The sequence below is a fragment of the Lissotriton helveticus genome, chromosome 7, assembly GCF_964261635.1.
Source record: "Lissotriton helveticus chromosome 7, aLisHel1.1, whole genome shotgun sequence".
NCBI classification, from domain to species: Eukaryota; Metazoa; Chordata; class Amphibia; order Caudata; family Salamandridae; genus Lissotriton; species Lissotriton helveticus.
In genome coordinates, this window is record NC_136068.1 from 639,769,455 (window position 1) to 639,788,320 (window position 18,866).

Below are 18,866 nucleotides of genomic sequence, written 5' to 3' on the forward strand. Positions count from 1 at the left end.
GTGGTGATGGACACTTACAATACTGAGTTGCGAAAGGGCTGGTCTTGCAATAGATTGGTGCTGTGAGGAGGGGGTGCAGTGAGTTCTAGACGGTAACTCGGATGCAAGATGGGGAGGACCCCACTGATCGGAGGTCATGGGCTGCAAGTTACTCCTGTAGTCTTCTCCCAACAGGTGTAGTGGGGTGAATGGGTGGGTGAGAGTCACAGTTTGGCCCATCAAAGTTGAATAGATCCCTCCACGACCCCTCAAGAATAAGCAACTTTTAAGACCAGCAGTGAAAATACTGCAGAGCAGACTGTCCTTACTTCTATTAATCAAATTAGTAGGAAGGCTAAGATCCTACCAGTGTAACCAGATATATTTCTAAGAACAACTTTTATTTTTTAAAAATGTTTTTTGGGTGATTCCAGTCTGTTATCTGAAGAACTCGGTGAGTGAGTCACTGCTTGGTGGGGGCTAACACCCCACCTCCGCCATTCCACCCCTTCCCGGGACTAGTCAACGTTGAAGACCAAAAGTGAAAATCCTATGATGCAGACTCATTATTACCACTATCAACATAGGAGGAAGGCTAAGATCTAACCAGAGTGTAACCAGATATATCTTAATCAAAAGCAACTTATTAAAAAAGAAATAGTCTTTTTGATTAGAGTGATATCTGGAGAACATTTAACCCTCCCCCACTCCCAAATACACGTCAGACTGCACCACCCAATCTAAATACCACTGAGAGTTGGGCATCAATATAATAGCCTGACTCAAAACCCGAGGTGATGTAATGCAGCATTAACTAAAGCTTTTAAACTTTAAACTACAGTTACTTCAGAACAAGCTCAGGTGCTTAGAGCAAAAAGAGACAACTAATTAGGAAATCATTAGGAGGCATTGGGTAGTGCATATTGTGCTCACCGCAAGAAGAAAGGCTGCCCTAATTTCCCGGGTACCTGCTGTGAATGTTCAATGTTAATGCCTGTTGCTGCCTTATCAGTATTGCACCCTTGAGGAAAAGCTTGTCCCTGCCTCGTTTGGTGTGTGCTTTTTATCTTCCGAGCTGTTAACAGACTACAGCTTTCTACTAAAATGCAAAATCATAAAAAATGTAAATCTGAGTTAGGTAATAAGTCGCTGATCAGTCAAAGATCAGAGGAAAAATTAATGTCATAATCCAATCTCTAGGTCTATCTTTGCTGTCTCTTTTAAAAACAAGGAAAATGCTACTTACCAGTATGCATCTATTCTTGGCATGTAGAGCTGCAGAGTTACACACTGTGCATAGACGGCCACCTAGTGTTGGGCCCGGATGTTTGCAGTTTGTTTTTGTTCTAGAAAGTCTTTGGAAGTCACAGGATAGGGGACTCCTCCTTTGGATCATACTGCGAATGGGCATCGGCTCCATCCCCAGATTGTTTTCCGCCATTAGGGGAGTGATGGCGTTTTGCAAGAAAAGTAAAGATGTGCATGTAATTTGTATCTAATTAAGATAATACTGGAACAGATAAAGGTAGCCTGGGAAGCGGGTAGGCGTGTGTAACTCTGCAGCTCTACATGCCAAGAACAGATGCATACTGGTAAGTAGCATTTTCCGTTCGAGGCATATGAGCTGCAGATTACACAGTGTGCATAGATTGTATAGCAGTCCCCACATTTAGCGGTGGCCACCAGTATCTGTTGCAGTGGTTTGAAACAGGGTTTTTAGTACAGCTTGGCCCACAGTAGCTTGTTTAGTTTGCACATTTACACAATAGTGTTTTGTGAATGTGTGCGGTGTAGACCATGTAGCTGCTTTGCATAGGTCGTTATGGGGAATGCTCCCTAAAAATGCCATTGAAGCCCCTATTTTTCTGGAATGGGCTTTAGGAGGAATAGATAGCGTACGTTTAGCTTTGTGGTAACAAATTTGTATGCATTTGACAATCCACCTAGCTATCCCAGATTTTGATATGGGGTTACCTCTTATGTGGTGGTGAAAAAGACACAAAAAGTTGTTTTGTCTTACGAAAAGTTTGTGTCCTTTCAATGTAGTAAAGCAATGCTCTTTTGACATCTAAGGTGTGAAGAGCTCTTTCTGCGACTGTTTGTGGCTGCGAGAAAAATACGGGTGGCCCAACAGATTGATTTAGATGGAAGGTTGAAATTACTTTTAGAAGGAATTTAGGATTACTACGGAGAACCACTTTATTATGGTGCATTTGCAGAAAGGGTTCTGGAATGGTGAATGCTTGTAGTTCACCAACTCTTCTGAGAGAAGTAATAGCTCCTAGGAAAGCTACTTCCCAAGTTAGGAATTGCAATTCACATTTATGTAACGGTTCAAAGGGAGGTCCCATTAACCGTGTGAGAACAATGTTTAAGTTCCACACTGGTGAAGGTGGTGTTCTGGAAGGGATTATTCTTTTGAGTCCTTCCATAAAAGCCTTTATGGCAGGCACTCTAAAAAGAGATGAATGTGGTCTATTTTGTAGGCATGCTGCAATGGCAGCAAGGTGCAGTCTGATAGACGTGTACGCTAAATTACATTTTTGAAGGTGTAATAGGTATCCTATGATGTGTTGAAGAGACATCTAAAGGATTGACGTGGTTGTTTTGACAGTATATTACAAAGTTTCCACTTTCCTGCATAACATGCTCTAGTGGTGGGACATCTAGCTTCTTTAATAACGTTCATACATTCTGGAGGGAGGTTAAGGTAACCAAACTCTAGGACTTCAGGAGCCAGATCACTAGGTTGAGCTGAGCTGGGTCCGGGTGTCTGATCTCTCCATGGTTCTGCGTTAATAGGCGTGGAGATGGGCATAGTTTTTGGTGTGGTAACACAAAGTTGCAGCAGCGTGGTGTACCACTGCTGTCTGGCCCAACTATGAGTGTTAGGGAATGTTGCTGTAGTTTGCGTATCACTAACGGAAGTAGTGGGAGAGGTGGAAAAGAATACGCAAATTTGCCAGACCAGTTCATCCATATTGCATTGCCTTTGGACAGCCGGTGTGGATATCTGGCGGCGAAGCTTGGGCATTTTGCGTTTGTGGGTAGCGAATAGGTCTACCTGAGGTTATCCCCACAGCTGAAAGAACGGTTGAAGAACTTGTGGATGAAGTTCCCATTTGTGGATCTGCTGTGTCTGTCGACTTAGCAGATCTGCTATGGTGTTTCATACTCCTGGAACATGTTGGGCTAAGAGAAAGATTTTTAGTGGTATAGCCAATCTCCATATCTGCTGCGCTAACAGAGCTGTAGAGAGCGTGTTCCCCCCTTGTTTGTGTATGTAGTACATGGCTGTCATATTGTCTGTGAAGACTAAGACCGCTTTGTCTGATACTTGCTTTTGGAATGCTTTCAGGGCTAGAAATACAGCTAGTAACTCCAGGTGGTTGATGTGTAAAGACTTATTGTGGTGTCCACCTGCTTTGCATGGTGTGATGCAGTAGGTGAGCTCCCCAGACGGCGAGCGATGCGTCCACTGTTATGACTATTTGAGGAACTGGCTCTAGGAATGGTCGGCCTTTTGAAAGGTTTTTGGTGCTCCACCATTGCAGAGAGCGATGAGTCCAAGTCTACCAACACTAGGTCTGTTAGTTGACCGCAAGCCTGTTTCCACTGGCGTGCTAAGAAACGCGTTACTTACCTGTAACAGCAGTTATCCAGTATTGGTGTCTTTCATAGATTCACATGCCTGAATCATTCCCCGTCGTCGAGACGAGAGCCTCCGGTACATAGAAAAGTAATGTCCTATAGACATACATAGAGAAAAATAGGCCTAAGGGCCTCACCTTAGTAGCCTATCCTTGTCCTTATGTAAAAAAGGACCAAACTCTTAGAGCCAGCCAATCGGCTATCATCTCCCTCTAGAACCTTCCTGACAGGAGCCTCAGTCTCTCAGATTTTCGTACGCACCAAGCTAGGTAGGCGTAATATAGTTAGAGAGAACGTGAGTCCTTCCAGGGGAGGCGGGAGGGTTGCATGTGAATCTATGAAAGACACCAATACTGGATAACTGCTGTTACAGGTAAGTAACGCGTTTCTTATCCAGTATTAGGGGTGTCTTTCATAGATTCACATGCCTGAATCAGAGTAGTCAGCAATATATTATGCACATTTCTGATGTAATCATGTTATATAGTCATTTTAGATAATACACCTATTATCCTGCGACTCTGAAACAGTAGCATACATCAATATATCATAACAGTAAGATGTGCATACCAGGATGGCGGGATGTTGGAAGGCTCACCTCACTGGAATAGATGGCGAAGCACCGCCTGGCCCACTGCTGCATCCTGCATAAGTTCAGCATCCAGGTAGTAGTGTCTGGAGAAGGTGTGCGGTGATTTCCACGTCGCCGCTCTACATATGTCCAAAATCGGCACTCCAGCGAAAAGCGCTGTTGATGTGGACATTGCTCTGGTGGAATGCGCTTGAACATTAGCACTCAAAGGCCGTCCGGCCTTGTCATGGCAGAATGCTATCGCTGAGGCGATCCACCTGGAGATGCTCTGTTTCGTTAGAGGCATACCCATCCTTGGCCTACTGTAGGCCACAAATAGCTGTGATGACTTCCTGAAGCTCTTTGTCTTGTCCATGTAAAACTTTATACACCTTTTGAGGTCCAAGGAGTGCAGCGTTCTTTCTGCTGCGGTGGTAGGGTTCGCAAAGAAGGAACGTAGAACCACCGGCTCATTAAGGTGGAAGTCTGAAGGCACTTTCGGTATGAACTTGGGATTTGTCCTCAGCACCACCCTGTCCTGTTTGAACTGCATGAAGGGCTCCTGAATGGATAGAGCCTGTAGCTCGCTGACTCTCCTGGCAGACGTTAGAGCGAGCAGCAGAGCCGTCTTCCATGAGATGTACTTGATGGGTGCTCTATGAATGGGCTCAAAGGGGTGCTTCATGAGTTGGGTGAGGACTAAATTGAGGTGCCATGTCAGTGGGATCCTTCTAGGTCTTGGGAAGGATCTATATAGTCCCTTTAGGAATTGTTTGATAAGTCTATTGGACCAAAGAGACGGTCCCTTGGAAGTCCTGGTGAATCGTGAAATGGATGCCAAATGCACCTTTATAGATGCGTGCGCCAATCCTGACTGTGCCAAGAGCAGTAGATATGGCAATATCTGTTCGGGTGTGATATGGAGTGGTCTCAGGCCGTTCTCTAAACACCATATGCAGAACCGTTTCCATTTTAGAGAGTACGTCCTGTTGGTACTGTCCGCTCTTGCTTTTGCCAGCACATCCCTGCATTCCTGCGGGATGTTTAGATGACAGAACTCTCTGTGCTCAGGAGCCAGGCCGATAACCGGAGCGATTGTAGGTTCGGGTGCCGCACCTGCCCGTTGGACATTGTCAGCAGGTTCGGGTGCTGCTTCAGACGAATCGGTGTCCTGATGGAGGCGATGCAGATCCGAGAACCAGTGCTGCCTCGGCCAGAACGGGGCAATTAGGATCAGGGTACAAGGCTCCGCCTTCATCTTCCTGAGAACCGTGGGAATCATCGGAAATGGTGGAAAAGCGTACGCAAATACGCTGAACCAACCGATGGAAAGAGCATTTCCGAGTGACCTTGGTTGGGGACGCCAGCTTGCATAGTTTGGGCATTTGGCGTTCTCCTTGGTGGCAAACAGGTCGATTCCTGGGACTCCCCATTATGAGAATATGTGATCCAGCGTACCCTCGTCGAGCTCCCATTCGTGGGAGAGGGATTTCTGCCTGCTTAGGGCGTCCGCAATGGTGTTGTCCTTGCCCGGGACATAGTCCGCTTTGAGCGTGATCCCATGGAGTGCAAGCCAGTTCCAAATCTTTTGCGATTCGCGTGATAGAGTGAGCGAACGCGTTCCTCCCTGCTTGTTGAGATAGTGCATCGTCGTGGTGTTGTCCGTTCTGACGAGCACCTGGGAGTTCTGGATGCGTGGTAGAAAGGCTTTCAGTGCCAGATACACGGCTCTCAGTTCCAGAAGATTTATATGGAGTTGTTTCTCCTGATGTGTCCATTTGCCACTTATTTGAAGGTCCTGGAGAACAGCTCCCCAGCCTGCCAGGGATGCATCCGTGGTGATCACTAGAGGTGCTGCTGGAAGTAGGAATGGCAGACCTACAGACAGATTCTTGTGATTTTTCCACCATTCCAGGCTCTTGGACATTTGTGGTGTTATCTTCACTATGTCTTCGAAAGAACCTGTACTCTGTGTCCATTGGTTTGTGAGGGCTTCTTGCAATAGGCGCATCCTGAGTCTGCAGTGCGGGATGAGGAGTATACAAGAAGACATCATGCCTAGGAGTGATTTGTAAATTCGAACTCTTAGGGACCTCCTTGACGCCACAGCCGTGGCCAGAGATATTATCTTGTTTTTTCTTTCCTTTGAAGGAAATGCTCTTGCGCATTCTGTGTTTAAGGTCGCCCCAAGGAAGGTGATGTTACTTGTTGGGGACATGCAGGATTTCTCGTGATTGAGAGTCAATCCTAGCTGCTGAAAGAGATTGGTGCAGGCGTTGGAGGATTCGGTCGCAACTGCAGCTGAAGGTGCTTTTACCAGCCAGTCGTCGAGGTAGGGGGAAGACCTGGTGACCCATTTGACGGAGAAAAGCTGCCACAGGTGAAAGGCACTTGGTGAAAATCCGTGGTGCGGATTTGAGGCCAAACGGTAGGACTTTGAATTGGTAATGCTGTCCTGCCACCTCGAACCTCAAGAATTTTCTGTGCCCCTTGAGTATTGGGATGTGGTAGTAAGCATCCTGGAGATCCAAAGATGTCATAAAGTCTCCTTGTTCCAGCATGCCTAGTATTTCTTGGATCGTCACCATCCTGAACGACTGACTCTTCAGGAAAGAGTTGAGTGCTCTGAGGTCTAGTATGATACAGAAAAGGGGGTGGTGATGAACAGAGTGTCTGAATTAAGCAGACCACTCTTACCCAGTCCAAAGATCAGGGCTTGATCCATCACTGTTATTTATCTCACTGCCCCATCCCAGCTCAGAACCTGGCTATATGCAAATTAGTCTGTCCCTGGCCCAGTGCATCATGGGAACAGGGCAGACCAAACTACCAAGCCAATTCTTCACCAGAAAGGAGACAAGCTACCGGGGACCGGTTTCTGGCATTTCAGCCTCTTCGGCCCGGCTTGCTTGAATCCTGATGGAGCAGTGAGAAAGGGACTCATGTCTGAGTATACCCTGCCACACCTATAGTGGCCAAAAACGAGGTCTAGTATGGGCCTCCACTTTTTCTCCTTCTTGCGTATAAGAAAGAAGCGGGAATAGAATCCCCTCCCTCTGAGAGGATGGAACTCTCTCGATCGCTCCTTTCTTCAACATCGCAGATATTTCCTGGAGCAGCAGTCGTAGATGTTTGTGCGGAAGCCTGCGGGGAGGTGTTGCAGGTGGGATGGTGGTGAATTCCAGGGAATGGCCGAAACTTATTAACTGGAGTACCCAACGATCTGTGGTGATGAGATGCCAATTGTCTAGGAAATGGGTCAATTTTCCCCCAATCTTTAATGAGGGATATAGTTGCTGGACTGGCTGGAGTAATCGGTCACTGGCGTCCGCCAGTGCCCCCTCCTCTGGTTTTTGCCGCGGAAGTTTGATCTCCCGTAAGAAGTCTGACGACCTTGTTGCTGCTTCTGTTGGAACTGGGATTTATTCTGATAGGAATACGAGGACCTATTTTGAAAGGACCCCCTGTAGGAGGACTGGCCCCTGGATCTGTTACCTCGAAAGGACTGGTTCCTTGCCTGCAAAGTACCAAGTGCTGTAGCAGTATCAGTGTCTTTTTTGATTGTTTGGAGCGCTTCGTCAATTTTGTCTCCGAAAAGGTGTTGGCCGTCGAAGGGCATGTCCAGCACCTTCGTCTGCACTTCTTGTCTGAATGATGTTGCCTTAAGTCATCCCTGACGGCGCAGGACTGCTGCCCCAGCTAGTTGACGAAAGCCCGTCATGGCTCCATCTATGGCACAATCAATGATCTCAGCTGCCGAGGTTTGACCCTCCGTAAGTAGTGCCTTGACCTCCTCTTGAACTGTATCTGGCAGCTCTGCTATATATGGGACTATATCTTCCCAAAGCTGGCGATTATAACGCCCTAACAGGGCTATGGAGTTGGCCACCTTGATGGTCATGGCCGATGTCGTTGTAAACCATTTGCCGATGGTGTCCAACTTCCTTCCTTCCTTGTCCGGTGGGGCTGACAAAGGAGAGGAAGGGTTGCGAGAATTCTTTTGGGCCGCCTGGGTTACAACCGAATCTGGTTTCGGATGCCCATGAAAGCAAGCTGCCGCCTTGGTGGGAGCCTTGTATTTCTTATCCAGGCGTGGAACCACCGCAGGCACAGAGGCCGGCGTCATCATCAGTTTCTTTCCTGGTCCCAGAGAAAGTCTATTATTGGGATAGATTTCGTTATCTTCTTTGTTTGCTCCTTAAAATCATATAAGAAGCACTCGGTCTCAGTCGACTCCATCTCCATATGAAATCATTTCGCTGCTCGTTCCACTATTCTATGGAAACCGCCAATGTCCACTGGCGGTGAATCTGACTGGCGCGGTTGGGGTGAAGCTGCCACATACTCTTCGTGATCCGTCTGATCCTCTTGGACTTCACCCTCTTCCATTTCCTCAGCCTCCTCCTCTGATGAGTCTATCACCTGAGGTGGCACTTTCTCATGGTGGGCCTGAGTATTTGGCCGTGTCTGTTTTGGGGCTGCCGCTGGTGTATCTGTAGCAGGCGTCGGGCCCCCTGTCTCAGTTGTCGGTGCTTCCGGGAAGAGCTCTTTGTAGTCCAGGATAAGGTGTTTAAGGTCATCCACAATTGAAGCAGGAAGGCATACCATTGGGGTAACATCTGTACGAACATGAGCTTGGAAAGAGTGTTCCTGGTAGCTCATCTCCTCCTGTTCTTCGTCTGTGCTCTGACATTTCACATGAAGGTCTGAAATTGAAGTAGCCTGTTCCAGGAGTTCTTCTTCAGATTCTTCACTCTGGAGAATCTCCGTGGGCAAATGACTTTGCACCTTACTTGGTGACGTTGTTTCTGGCGTAATCTGCTTCTTAGTCAGTTTGCCAGACACAGGACCTTTTGCAGGAGCCCCTGCCGTCGTCCCTGGTGTTGTCGACGGTGGTAGGGTCCAAGACGACGTTTCTATCAGCTTGGATTTCTTCCACGGTTCGATAATGACTAATTCCGTCGACGATCCCCCCGTCGACGGTACCCTAGTCGACGGCATGACTTTCGACGACAGCGCTTCAGTAGACGATACTTTCTTCGTCGACGAAATCTTCGTCGACGATGCCCTCGTCGACTATTCATTCGTCGTCTTCGACGTCTTCGTCGTCGACTCTCCCGTCGACGGCAGACTCTTCATCGACGATGTCGTCGTCGACGTGCCCATCTTCGTCGTCGAGGTCTTCGTCGACGACGGCTTCAGCAGTATTATAGATGGAATAGGCTTACCAGATGACGACGATGGAGTGGTTGTCTTCTATGAGAAAACCGACGACGCTGTCGTCGTCGACACAGTCATCGTGGAGACGGAAACTTGCGTCAAAACTCTTTTTTGCGTCGAGGATGTCGCAAGCTTACTGGATGACTGCGTAGGCTTCTTAAAGGCCTGAGAGCCCTTATCAGACACTGAAGATTTTGACGATCTTGCCTCTGAAGACTTCTTTTGTATCTTCCTAGGAGGAGTGTCTGAGGGGCCAGGGGACTCCACCCTTGGCCTCTTCAGGGAGACTTCTGAGATCATGGAAAAGCTTCCCTCTGAGGAATCCACATTTTCCCTCTTTTTAAGCCTATCCAGCCAGATGAGCAGTCGACCTTCTCTGTCCCTCAAGGTCTAGTTAGGGAAAGACCTACATATCTTAGTCTTTAGGGATGTGGTCAGGATAAAGGCAATATAAGCACAGGTCATGCTTGTCTTCCACATGTAGCCTTTTCTTTCCACATGAAGAACAGGCCCTGAAAAGGGCTTTCTTCTGGGATTCTGACATGCCAGAATTCTGAAGAAATCAATCACTTACTTCAATGAGAAGGGTTTGAAGTAATCCTGTTCGAGATTTTGGAGCAAGCACTCACTTTAAAAAGTGAACAAGTTGGTTTTGAAGAGATCCCGAGGAGAACTCAGGTTGGAGACTCCCTAGCACAACGTGCGGTAGAAAATCTGAGAGACTGAGGCTCCTGTCAGGAAGGTTCTAGAGGGAGGTGATAGCCGATTGACTGGCTCTAAGAGTTTGGTCCTTTTTTACATAAGGACAAGGATAGGCTACTAAGGTGAGGCCCTTAGGCCTATTTTTCTCTATGTATGTCTATAGGAGATTACTTTTCTATGTACCGGAGGCTCCCGTCTCGACGACGGGGAATGATTCAGGCATGTGAATCTATGAAAGACACCCCTAATACTGGATAAGCACTCTTAAATGGACGCATTTGTAATCTTGCGTGAGGTACAATGAATATGCAAGATGCCATCATTCCTATGAGCTGCATGAACACACTAGCTGGAAGAGAGTGTAGCGGTTTGAATTTTGTTAGGATAGTTTGTACACTAATTATCCTGGCTGGAGAAGGATAGGCTAGTGCTAATACGGTGTTTATTGTGGCACCAAGATATTGTTGTACATGGGACGGTTGCAGATGGGACTTGATGTGATTTACTGTGAATCCAAAGTCGTGGAGTAGTTGAATTGTGGTGTGTGTGTGTTGTACACTGGCTGTATGAGCTAGCTTTTATGAGCCAGTCGTCTAGGTATGGGAAGACGTGAATATGCTGTCTTCTTCTAAGTGCTGCTATTACTGCTAGGCATTTGGTAAACACCCTTGGTGCTGTTGTGACTCCGAATGGGAGTACTTTGAATTGGAGGTGGTGCCTGTCTAGTACAAATCTGAGATATTTTCTGTGTGCTGTGTGGATAGGAATGTGGAAGTAGGCGTCCTTGAGATCTATAGTGGCAAGGAAGTCGTTTTGTAAAAGGAGTGGAAGGACCTGCTGGAGTGTGACCATATGAAAGTGGTCTGATTGTATGTACAGGTGTAGGGGTCTGAGGTCTAGAATAGGCCTCAGAGATCCGTCCGTCTTTGGAATTAGAAAATACAGGGTGTATACTCCTTTGTTCTGCTGATGCAGTGTAATTTCTATTGCATTTTTCTGCAGGAGGGATATTACCTCCTGTCTGAGCAGTATCAAATGTTCTTGTGATATTGGATGCTGTATGAGTGGTGTTTGGGGGGAGGGAGGGGGGGGGGGGGGGGGGGGGAAGAGGTTAGTTCGAGACAGTAACCTGACTGAATTATTTGTTGCATCCACCTGTCTGACGTGATGTTTTCCAGGCTGTCAGGTATTGTTGTAGCCTTCCCCCGACTGGAGTGGAATGCGGCGGGGAAAGGGGAGGGAAGTCATTGGGCAGGGGTGGAGGCAGAGTGGGAGTTGTTTTTACCTCTGCCTTTGTTACCACCTCTTTAACTGCCTCTTTGGTAGCCCTTACTATAGGTGGATTGTGTGGGGGCTTTGTAAGTAGAGGGTGTGTCTGAAGAGTGGTGCCCCTGTAAGATGAGCGGCAAAATGAACGTCTGGGAGCCTGCAACTGCAAGGCTCCCATAGATTTGGCTGTATCGGTATCCTTTTTCATCTTTTCAGGGGATATGTCCACATTAGGTCCGAATAAGTGTCGCTCAAAGGGCTGGTTGAGTATGGCACTTTGGACATCAGGTTTGAACCCTGAAATGCGTAGCCAGGCGTGTCTATGCAACAGAACACTGGTATTATTTGCTCTAGTGCACAAAAAATAGAGGTGTTTGTGATATTTTTACCCTCCTGTATAAGCTCATTTGCCCTGTTTTTATACTCATCGGACAGGTGCTGCATTAATGATTCTAAGTAATTGTAATGTGCCCTGTCGTATCCTGCCAGTAATGCTTGTGTATTGGCAATATGCCATGTTTGCTTCCTGTGACGCAGTTCTTTTACCGGATGCGTCAAGGAGCTTAGACTCTTTATCTGGTGGGGGAGCTTCACCTGATGTTTGCAAATTTGTTTTTTTGCGTGCATTAGAGACTACAAGAGAGTCTAATGGTGCTGGGCCTTTAATACATGCTGGATCTGAAGGGGCAGCTTTATATTTCTTCTCTATTCGTGGGTTGATGACCCGAGATTTAACTGGGTCTTTGAAGACTTCTGGAGCATGCTTAATAACTCCCTTAAGCATGGGTAAAATTGACGCGGACCTTTGTGCGTTGTCAAAGGTATCCATTAGGAAATCTTCTACAGGGTCAGTATGTAGTTCAATCCCATGGTATTGTGCAACCCTATGTACTAGTTGATTAAATCTCATAGTGTCTTCTGGTGGCTCACTATCTGCACCACACCTTGTGTCAGAGTTATCATCCCTGTTATCTGCTATGGGAGAAGGTGTAGGGGAGGCATGTGGTGGGGAGGAGGTGATGGTATATGTGGAGGAGGAGAGGGAGGAGGAGAATGAATCCTTAGAGGAGAGGTAGCAATGTCCTTCTCTGGATGAGGAACCGGTGTGGGCATGTCCAGTGGTCGTTTCTTTGAATTAAGAGTTAGTCAACCAGTGTTTGGATCCTTAACCAGAGTTTTTTGTGCAGGGTCTGGATGAAATAAGTCCTCTGCGGGAGGCAGATCCTTTGGTGCCGAGGACTTTTTTGGCACCGAGCTGTGAGCTTCTTTTGGCTTTGAAGCTAGTTGTTTGGCAGTGTGTTTAGCCGGGGAAGTATGTGCCATTTTCGGCTAAGATGATTTTTTCTGTTCCATTGTTTTTTTCGGCTCCAATGGGTTTTTCGAATCCGATTTTTTCGACTCCGAAGCAGGTCTGCTTGGGTCAGAGTGTGATTTCGGTGCCAAGGAGCTAACACTAGGTTTTGGTGCCGATTGTTTCGATGCCGTCGTGGAGGAAGACAATGGTATCGTTTTCGGTGCCGGTAGATGTGCGCCGGCACCGTGGGCAGGCTGACTCTGGCCAGAGTCGCCTGAAGGCTTATTGGGCTTCTTAGCCGAGCCCGAAGGCGGGGCATTGGAAGCAGTGTCTCGGTGTGCACCCGAGCCCGAGGGTGTGACCGAAGCCTTTTTGGAATGTGTCGAGGAAGGGTCGGGGTCTACGCTCTTACTTACGACCCTCTGTGCTGGAGTGATGTCCTCTACTTCGGAATCTTCGGCCTCGGAGTTCCTGTCGATGCCATGTTGTTGTTCTGGGACGTCGATGCCCTCTTTGAAGATGTCGTCTGGAATATGAGCTCATGAACGAGCCGTTGTTCTCCGAGCTCTTTGGTCCCGGATCGTCGTCTCGGAGCGGAAAGAGACACAAGCGGAACAGTCTCTGGCCTCATGCTCCCGTAAGGGGCAAAGGTTACACACCTCATGTAGATCGGTGTGGGGAAACTTCGACCCACATTGAGGACACCTCTTAAATGGCGTCCTTTCCATGAGCTGGAAGTTGAGGCCTAGTTAGGCCCGAAGGCCTTAGTCGACGACCGGAATCAAAGACTTCGGAGTTGAAGAGTAGCGTCTACTGGAAAACGCGTTCGCAACAATACCGTCAAAGCTGGTGAGGATTGTCCGTCGAAGGAAATCTGTACCAACACGGAGCGCTGAAAACCCATCCGAGCCCGGTGGTGGAAAAAAACAATCTGGGGATGGAGCCGATGCCCATGCGCAGTATGATCCAAAGGAGGAGTCACCTATCCTGTGACTTCCAAAGACCTTCTAGAACAAAAACAAACTGCAAACATCCGGGCCCAACAATAGGTGGCCGTCTATGCACAGTGTGTAATCTGCAGCTCATATTCCTCGAACACAAATATTTAAGTGAAAACCTTTGAGCTGCTCTTGAACCTACCATTAGAAAATAATTTTAAATGGTTGTCATGTACTGGGAAATTGTGGGTTAACACTAAATGTCATATTGAGTCACCACAAGTCCACCAATGGATAATGCCTTAAACACTTTAGAAAGACAGAATAAAATTCCAGACTCAACCACTAAATTCACACAATGTAAATCTTGAAGAGATTCACACTGTGGAAAAGCAAGAATGTTTACTGAAATCAGATGAAAATTGGGCAGCAAGCGCAGCTTACCTTCGTCGCTTCTTCTCTTTACTTTTATGTTTGCTCTTTGGTGTGGGAGACCTACGGGCATCAATAAACCATTGTAAGAATGTCTGCTCAAAGGGCTAAAACATTTTAAATTAATCACAACACAAGACACCTGCACCATTGCAACAACTAGCTCTGCAATGCTTCTACCTTTTCAGACATTAACACATTAAAAAGCAGCAGGAAAAAGATCATGCCTAAATAATTTTATAGCATTTATTTGCTAGATCGTAGGCAATCTCAAATATTTTCCCTGGTGCCACAAAGAATGGATTGTGGTGCGCCTGAGGGACACATTGAGGCCTGCTGGGTAGGAAGAGAGGGACTTTGCGAGGAGGGTGGGTGGTGAAAGGTGAGGATAAGGTGGGAGTTGGGGGAAGCAAAGCATATACATGGTGTGTTTAGTGAGAAATGGAGATCTTTTGAAGGTTTCCTTCCATACTGCCCTCTAAATTAAGCCATTAGTCTCTAGAAGAGTCAGATTTGACAACACTGTTGTGCTGTGCTGTATCCTATTCACTATCCCTCTACCACACCTTGGGGTAAGACTTATATGCTTGCTATCACTATCTTGGGAGAGTCAAGAGTAAAAGGAAGCAACAGGATTATTGAATTGAAATGAAATAGGATTGCACAATGTGAAACCAGAAAACCTGGGATCAATCCCGGCTTCCTCACTTGACCAAATTGTGTGATTCTAGCCAACTATTTCATTTCACTTTTTCTCCTTTTTCTTCAAGATTACATATAAGAGCATTTTGAACTGTAGGCGTTCAGGATATATGCGGTACAAAAACTTTTCTTGTGATTGATTTATTAAAGTATAATATCCATGTATAATAACCCAGGTAAACCATAGGGTCCCATGTGACAACTCGCTTGCTTCTTAGACCACCCTTAGCACTATTGTCATGGTGGAAGGCATGAATGTTTCTACTTATTTTTTTAACCCGTTTAGGGCGGCGCAAAATCCAATGCGCTGCGGGTGTTATATTTCGCAGGTGGGGCCGCGTTGGCCAACGGGCGTGCGCAGCACTACCGAGGTAGCGCTCGCGACGGCCGTTGGCCGAAGGCAGCAGCTAATGAGTTAAACAATCACTTTTTTAAAAAAAACAATACTTTGATATAATCTGATGTACTAATGTGAAACCCTTCAACATGCTAATTGTAGGAAACTGGCTTTTTATGTAGTGTACCATAATGAGGTACACTATGTACAAGGTCCACTATGTACAAGGTCTAGACGACTTATTGTCTTACAGGGCTTAAATTCAAAATCTCAAATGCTCTTTTGTGGTAGTGTGGGCGAGCAGTTTAGGATTATCATAAGGTAGTGTTAAGCATTTGTTGTACACAGTGAATAAATTAGACCCATTTTCTAGAAAAAACTCTAGAACTTCCAAAAATTACATTTTTATACAATTTTAGAAACCAAGATCGTCGGAATCAGGTAAGCACTTTAACAATATCAAATTTGAGAGTAAAAAAATAGTAGCAAATGACAGCTGTCAGATGTGAGGCATGAGCCTCGACTGTGGTCATTTTATCCTATGGGACAAACATTTGTGTCATAGGTACACTTAAAGACGACTTACAGGACTGTTCTTCTGGACTTCAAGTGAGTAGGGGCCACGGTCGAGATAAAAAATAACAGTTCAAGTTTACCTGCCCTGGGTGTTCAGATGCAGAGGTGCTTTAAGCAGTGGTAGCCTTGAACGCTACACACTGAAGTCAATGGGGGAAAGAACCTGTAAAAAAAGAAAAAAAAAAGCGGAACCCAGGGGTAGCTAGGCTCTTGAAGGGTCTCAGGACCACAGAGACACCAATAGTTAACGTGTGCCCAGGCCAGGCAGCTCGGGTACAGAGGTGTTTTGTCTGGTGGGTCAGTGAGTTAGAGACTCTCATGGTTCTTGGTGTACTTGCAGGTGAGGGAAAGAAACAGCAGTGGCACCCTTGATGTGGAACTGGCCTCTCTCAGAGTACCTCGACGTGCAGGTACATATTGGAGGCGGTGGGGTTCCGATTTAACACAAACAAGCCTTGGTACTTGCAACTTGCTCCGGTAACACAAGTATTGGTGATGGGCGGCTCCTGGGGGTCCTGGCATCTCCGAACTTGGCAAGGAGACGGATCTAACCTCCTGGAGCACAAAATATGAATGTCAGCAGCCCTACATGCCAAGAACAGATGCATACTGGTAAGTAGCATTTTCTGTTCGAGGCATGTGGGCTGCTGAATTCATACCTTAGCATAGACTGTATAGCAGTATCTCCTCTAGCGGTGGTCACCTGTACCAGCTGCAGCAGTCTGGAAAAGAGTTTTAAGGACAGCCTGGCCTACAGCAGCTTGCTGCTTTGTTTGCAAGTCTACACAATAGTGTTTAGTGAAAGTGTGTATGGTAGGCCATGTAGCTGCCCTACATACGTCTTCGAGAGGAATATTCCCTAGGAAAGCCATGGATGCCCCCATTTTACACGTAGACTGTGCTTTTGGGGGAACTGTTAAAGTGCGTTTAGCTTTTTGATAGCATATTTGAATGCATTTAACTATCCACCTGGCTATTCCTGACTTTGAGATGGATTACCTTTATGTTGTGGGGAAAAAGCAACAAACAGTTGCTTTGTTTTCCTAAATGATTTAGTCCTGTCAACATAATATAGCAGAGCTCTGCTTACATCTAGTGTGTGTAGGGCTCTTCCAGTCACTGACTGTGGGTTTTGGAAGAAAACTGGCAATTCTATGGATTGATTGATATGGAAAGTGGATATGACTTTTGGCATGAACTTAGGGTTAGTCCTAAGTACTACCTTATTTTCTTGTATTTGCATGAAAGGTTCTTGAATGGTTAGTGCCTGTAGCTCACTCACTCGCCTGAGGGAGGTAATGGCAATCATAAATGCCACCATCCATGTTAGAAATTGTAATTCGCATGAATGTAGTGGTTCGAAAGGAGGTCCCATAAGTCTGGTAAGTACTATATTTAAGTTCCAGACTGGTGAAGGTGGGTGCTTTGGAGGGATTATCCTTTTAGGACCTTCCATAAAAGCTTTGATTGGGGGTACTCTAAACAGGGACAGGTGTTGTCTATTCTGGAGATATGATGCAATAGCAGCAAGATGTAGCCATATGGAAGAGTATGCTTGATTGCATATTTGAAGATGCAAGAGGTAACAGATAATGTTTTGGATGGAAGCATCTAATGGATTGATTTGGTTATTATTGCAATAAATTACAAATCTTTTCCATTTAGCTGCATAGCATGCTCTAGTAGTTGGCTGTCTTGCCTCCTTGATAATGTTCATGCAATCAGGAGGCAAGTTAAGGTATCCGAACTCTAAGACTTCAGGAGCCAGATCGCTAGGTTCATCTGATTGGGATCTGGGTGGCTGATTTCTCCATGGTTCTCAGTTAAAAGATGGGGCAAGAGGCGCAGTCTTTGGTGGGGAACTACTGAAAGTTCTAGGAACGTTGTGTAACATGGCTGTCTTGCCCATGTGGGAGCAACCAGGATCATTGTGACTGTTGTCGTAGTTTGCGTGCCACCAGTGGAATCAGTGGGGCTGGTGGAAAAGCGTACACAAATCTGCCCGACCAGTTCATCCATATCACATTGCCCTGTGACAACGGATGTGGGAACATGGCGGCAAAGTACTGGCATTTTGAGTTTGTTTGTGGCAAACAGATCTATCTCTGGATGCCCCCATTCTTGGAAAAACGGTTGGAGAACTTGAGGGTGAATCTCCCATTTGTGTAGCTGTTGGCTGTGTCTGCTTAACAGATCTGCTATTTGATTGTCTTTCCCTGGCAGGTGTTGTGCTAGGAGAAAAATGTTTTTGGGAATTGCCCACCTCCATATGCTCTGTGCTAGGTGAGACAGCTGTGGAGAGTGTGTCCCTCCTTGTTTCTGGATGTAATACATGGCTGTCATATTGTCCATCCGGATCAACACAGCCTTGTTGTACAAGTATTTCTGGAATGCTTTCAGTGCCAGAAATATTGCTAGCAACTCCAAGTGGTTGATATGCAGTGTCTTTTGTTAGATTGTCCAGAGCCCTTGGACTGTGTATTGAAGTAAGTGGGCTCCCCAACCTGTCAGTGATGCGTCCGCTGTTAGTACTACTTGTGGAACCGGCTCTTGGAACAGTCGCTCCTTGGAAAGGTTTTGTGGGTTCCACCACTGCAGAGAGTTGTAAGCATAACTGTCTACCAACACTAGGTCTTTTAGTTGTCCTTGAGCTTGGTTCAACTGCCGTGCTAGGCATTCTTGCAATGGACGCATTTGAAGTCTGGAATGAGGGACAATGAATATGCAGGAGGCCATCATGCCTATGAGCTGCATGAACACTCCAGCTGGCAAAGCGTGTTGTGGCTGAAACTTTTGAATGAGGGTCTGCATGGTGGCTATCCTGGCTGGATTTGGATATGCCTTTGCTACTGAGGTATCTATTGTAGCTCCCAGATATTGCTATATGTGGGAGGGCTGTAGATGCGATTTTGGGTAATTTATGGAAAAACTCAGACTGTGAAGCAGCTGGAGTGTCGGAGACGTATGGCCTGCACACTGCGCGTACGAGTTGGCCTTTATGAGCCAATCGTCAAGGTATGGAAACACGTGGATGTGTTGCCTTCTGAGGTGTGCTGCTACTACCGCTGAACGTGAAAACTCTTGGGGCTGTAGTCACCCCGAAGGGGAGAACTTTGAATTGATAATGTTGTCCTTCTATTGTGAACCTGAGGTATTTCCTGTGAGCTGGATGTATAGGTATGTGAAAATATGCAT

General features: G+C 46.4%; 1 protein-coding gene across 3 annotated transcripts in view; it reads right to left on the reverse strand.

Annotated features, from left to right (window-relative positions):
• The window catches only part of LOC144768881 (uncharacterized), a 993,034-nt gene that overhangs the window by 430,764 nt on the left and 543,404 nt on the right, over positions 1–18,866 (reverse strand). For all 3 annotated transcript variants that reach the window (XM_078652892.1, XM_078652890.1, XM_078652891.1), the window contains exon 8: positions 14,069–14,119. In XM_078652892.1, the coding sequence (XP_078509018.1) occupies positions 14,069–14,119 (51 nt within the window). The remainder of the gene's footprint in view (positions 1–14,068; positions 14,120–18,866) is intronic.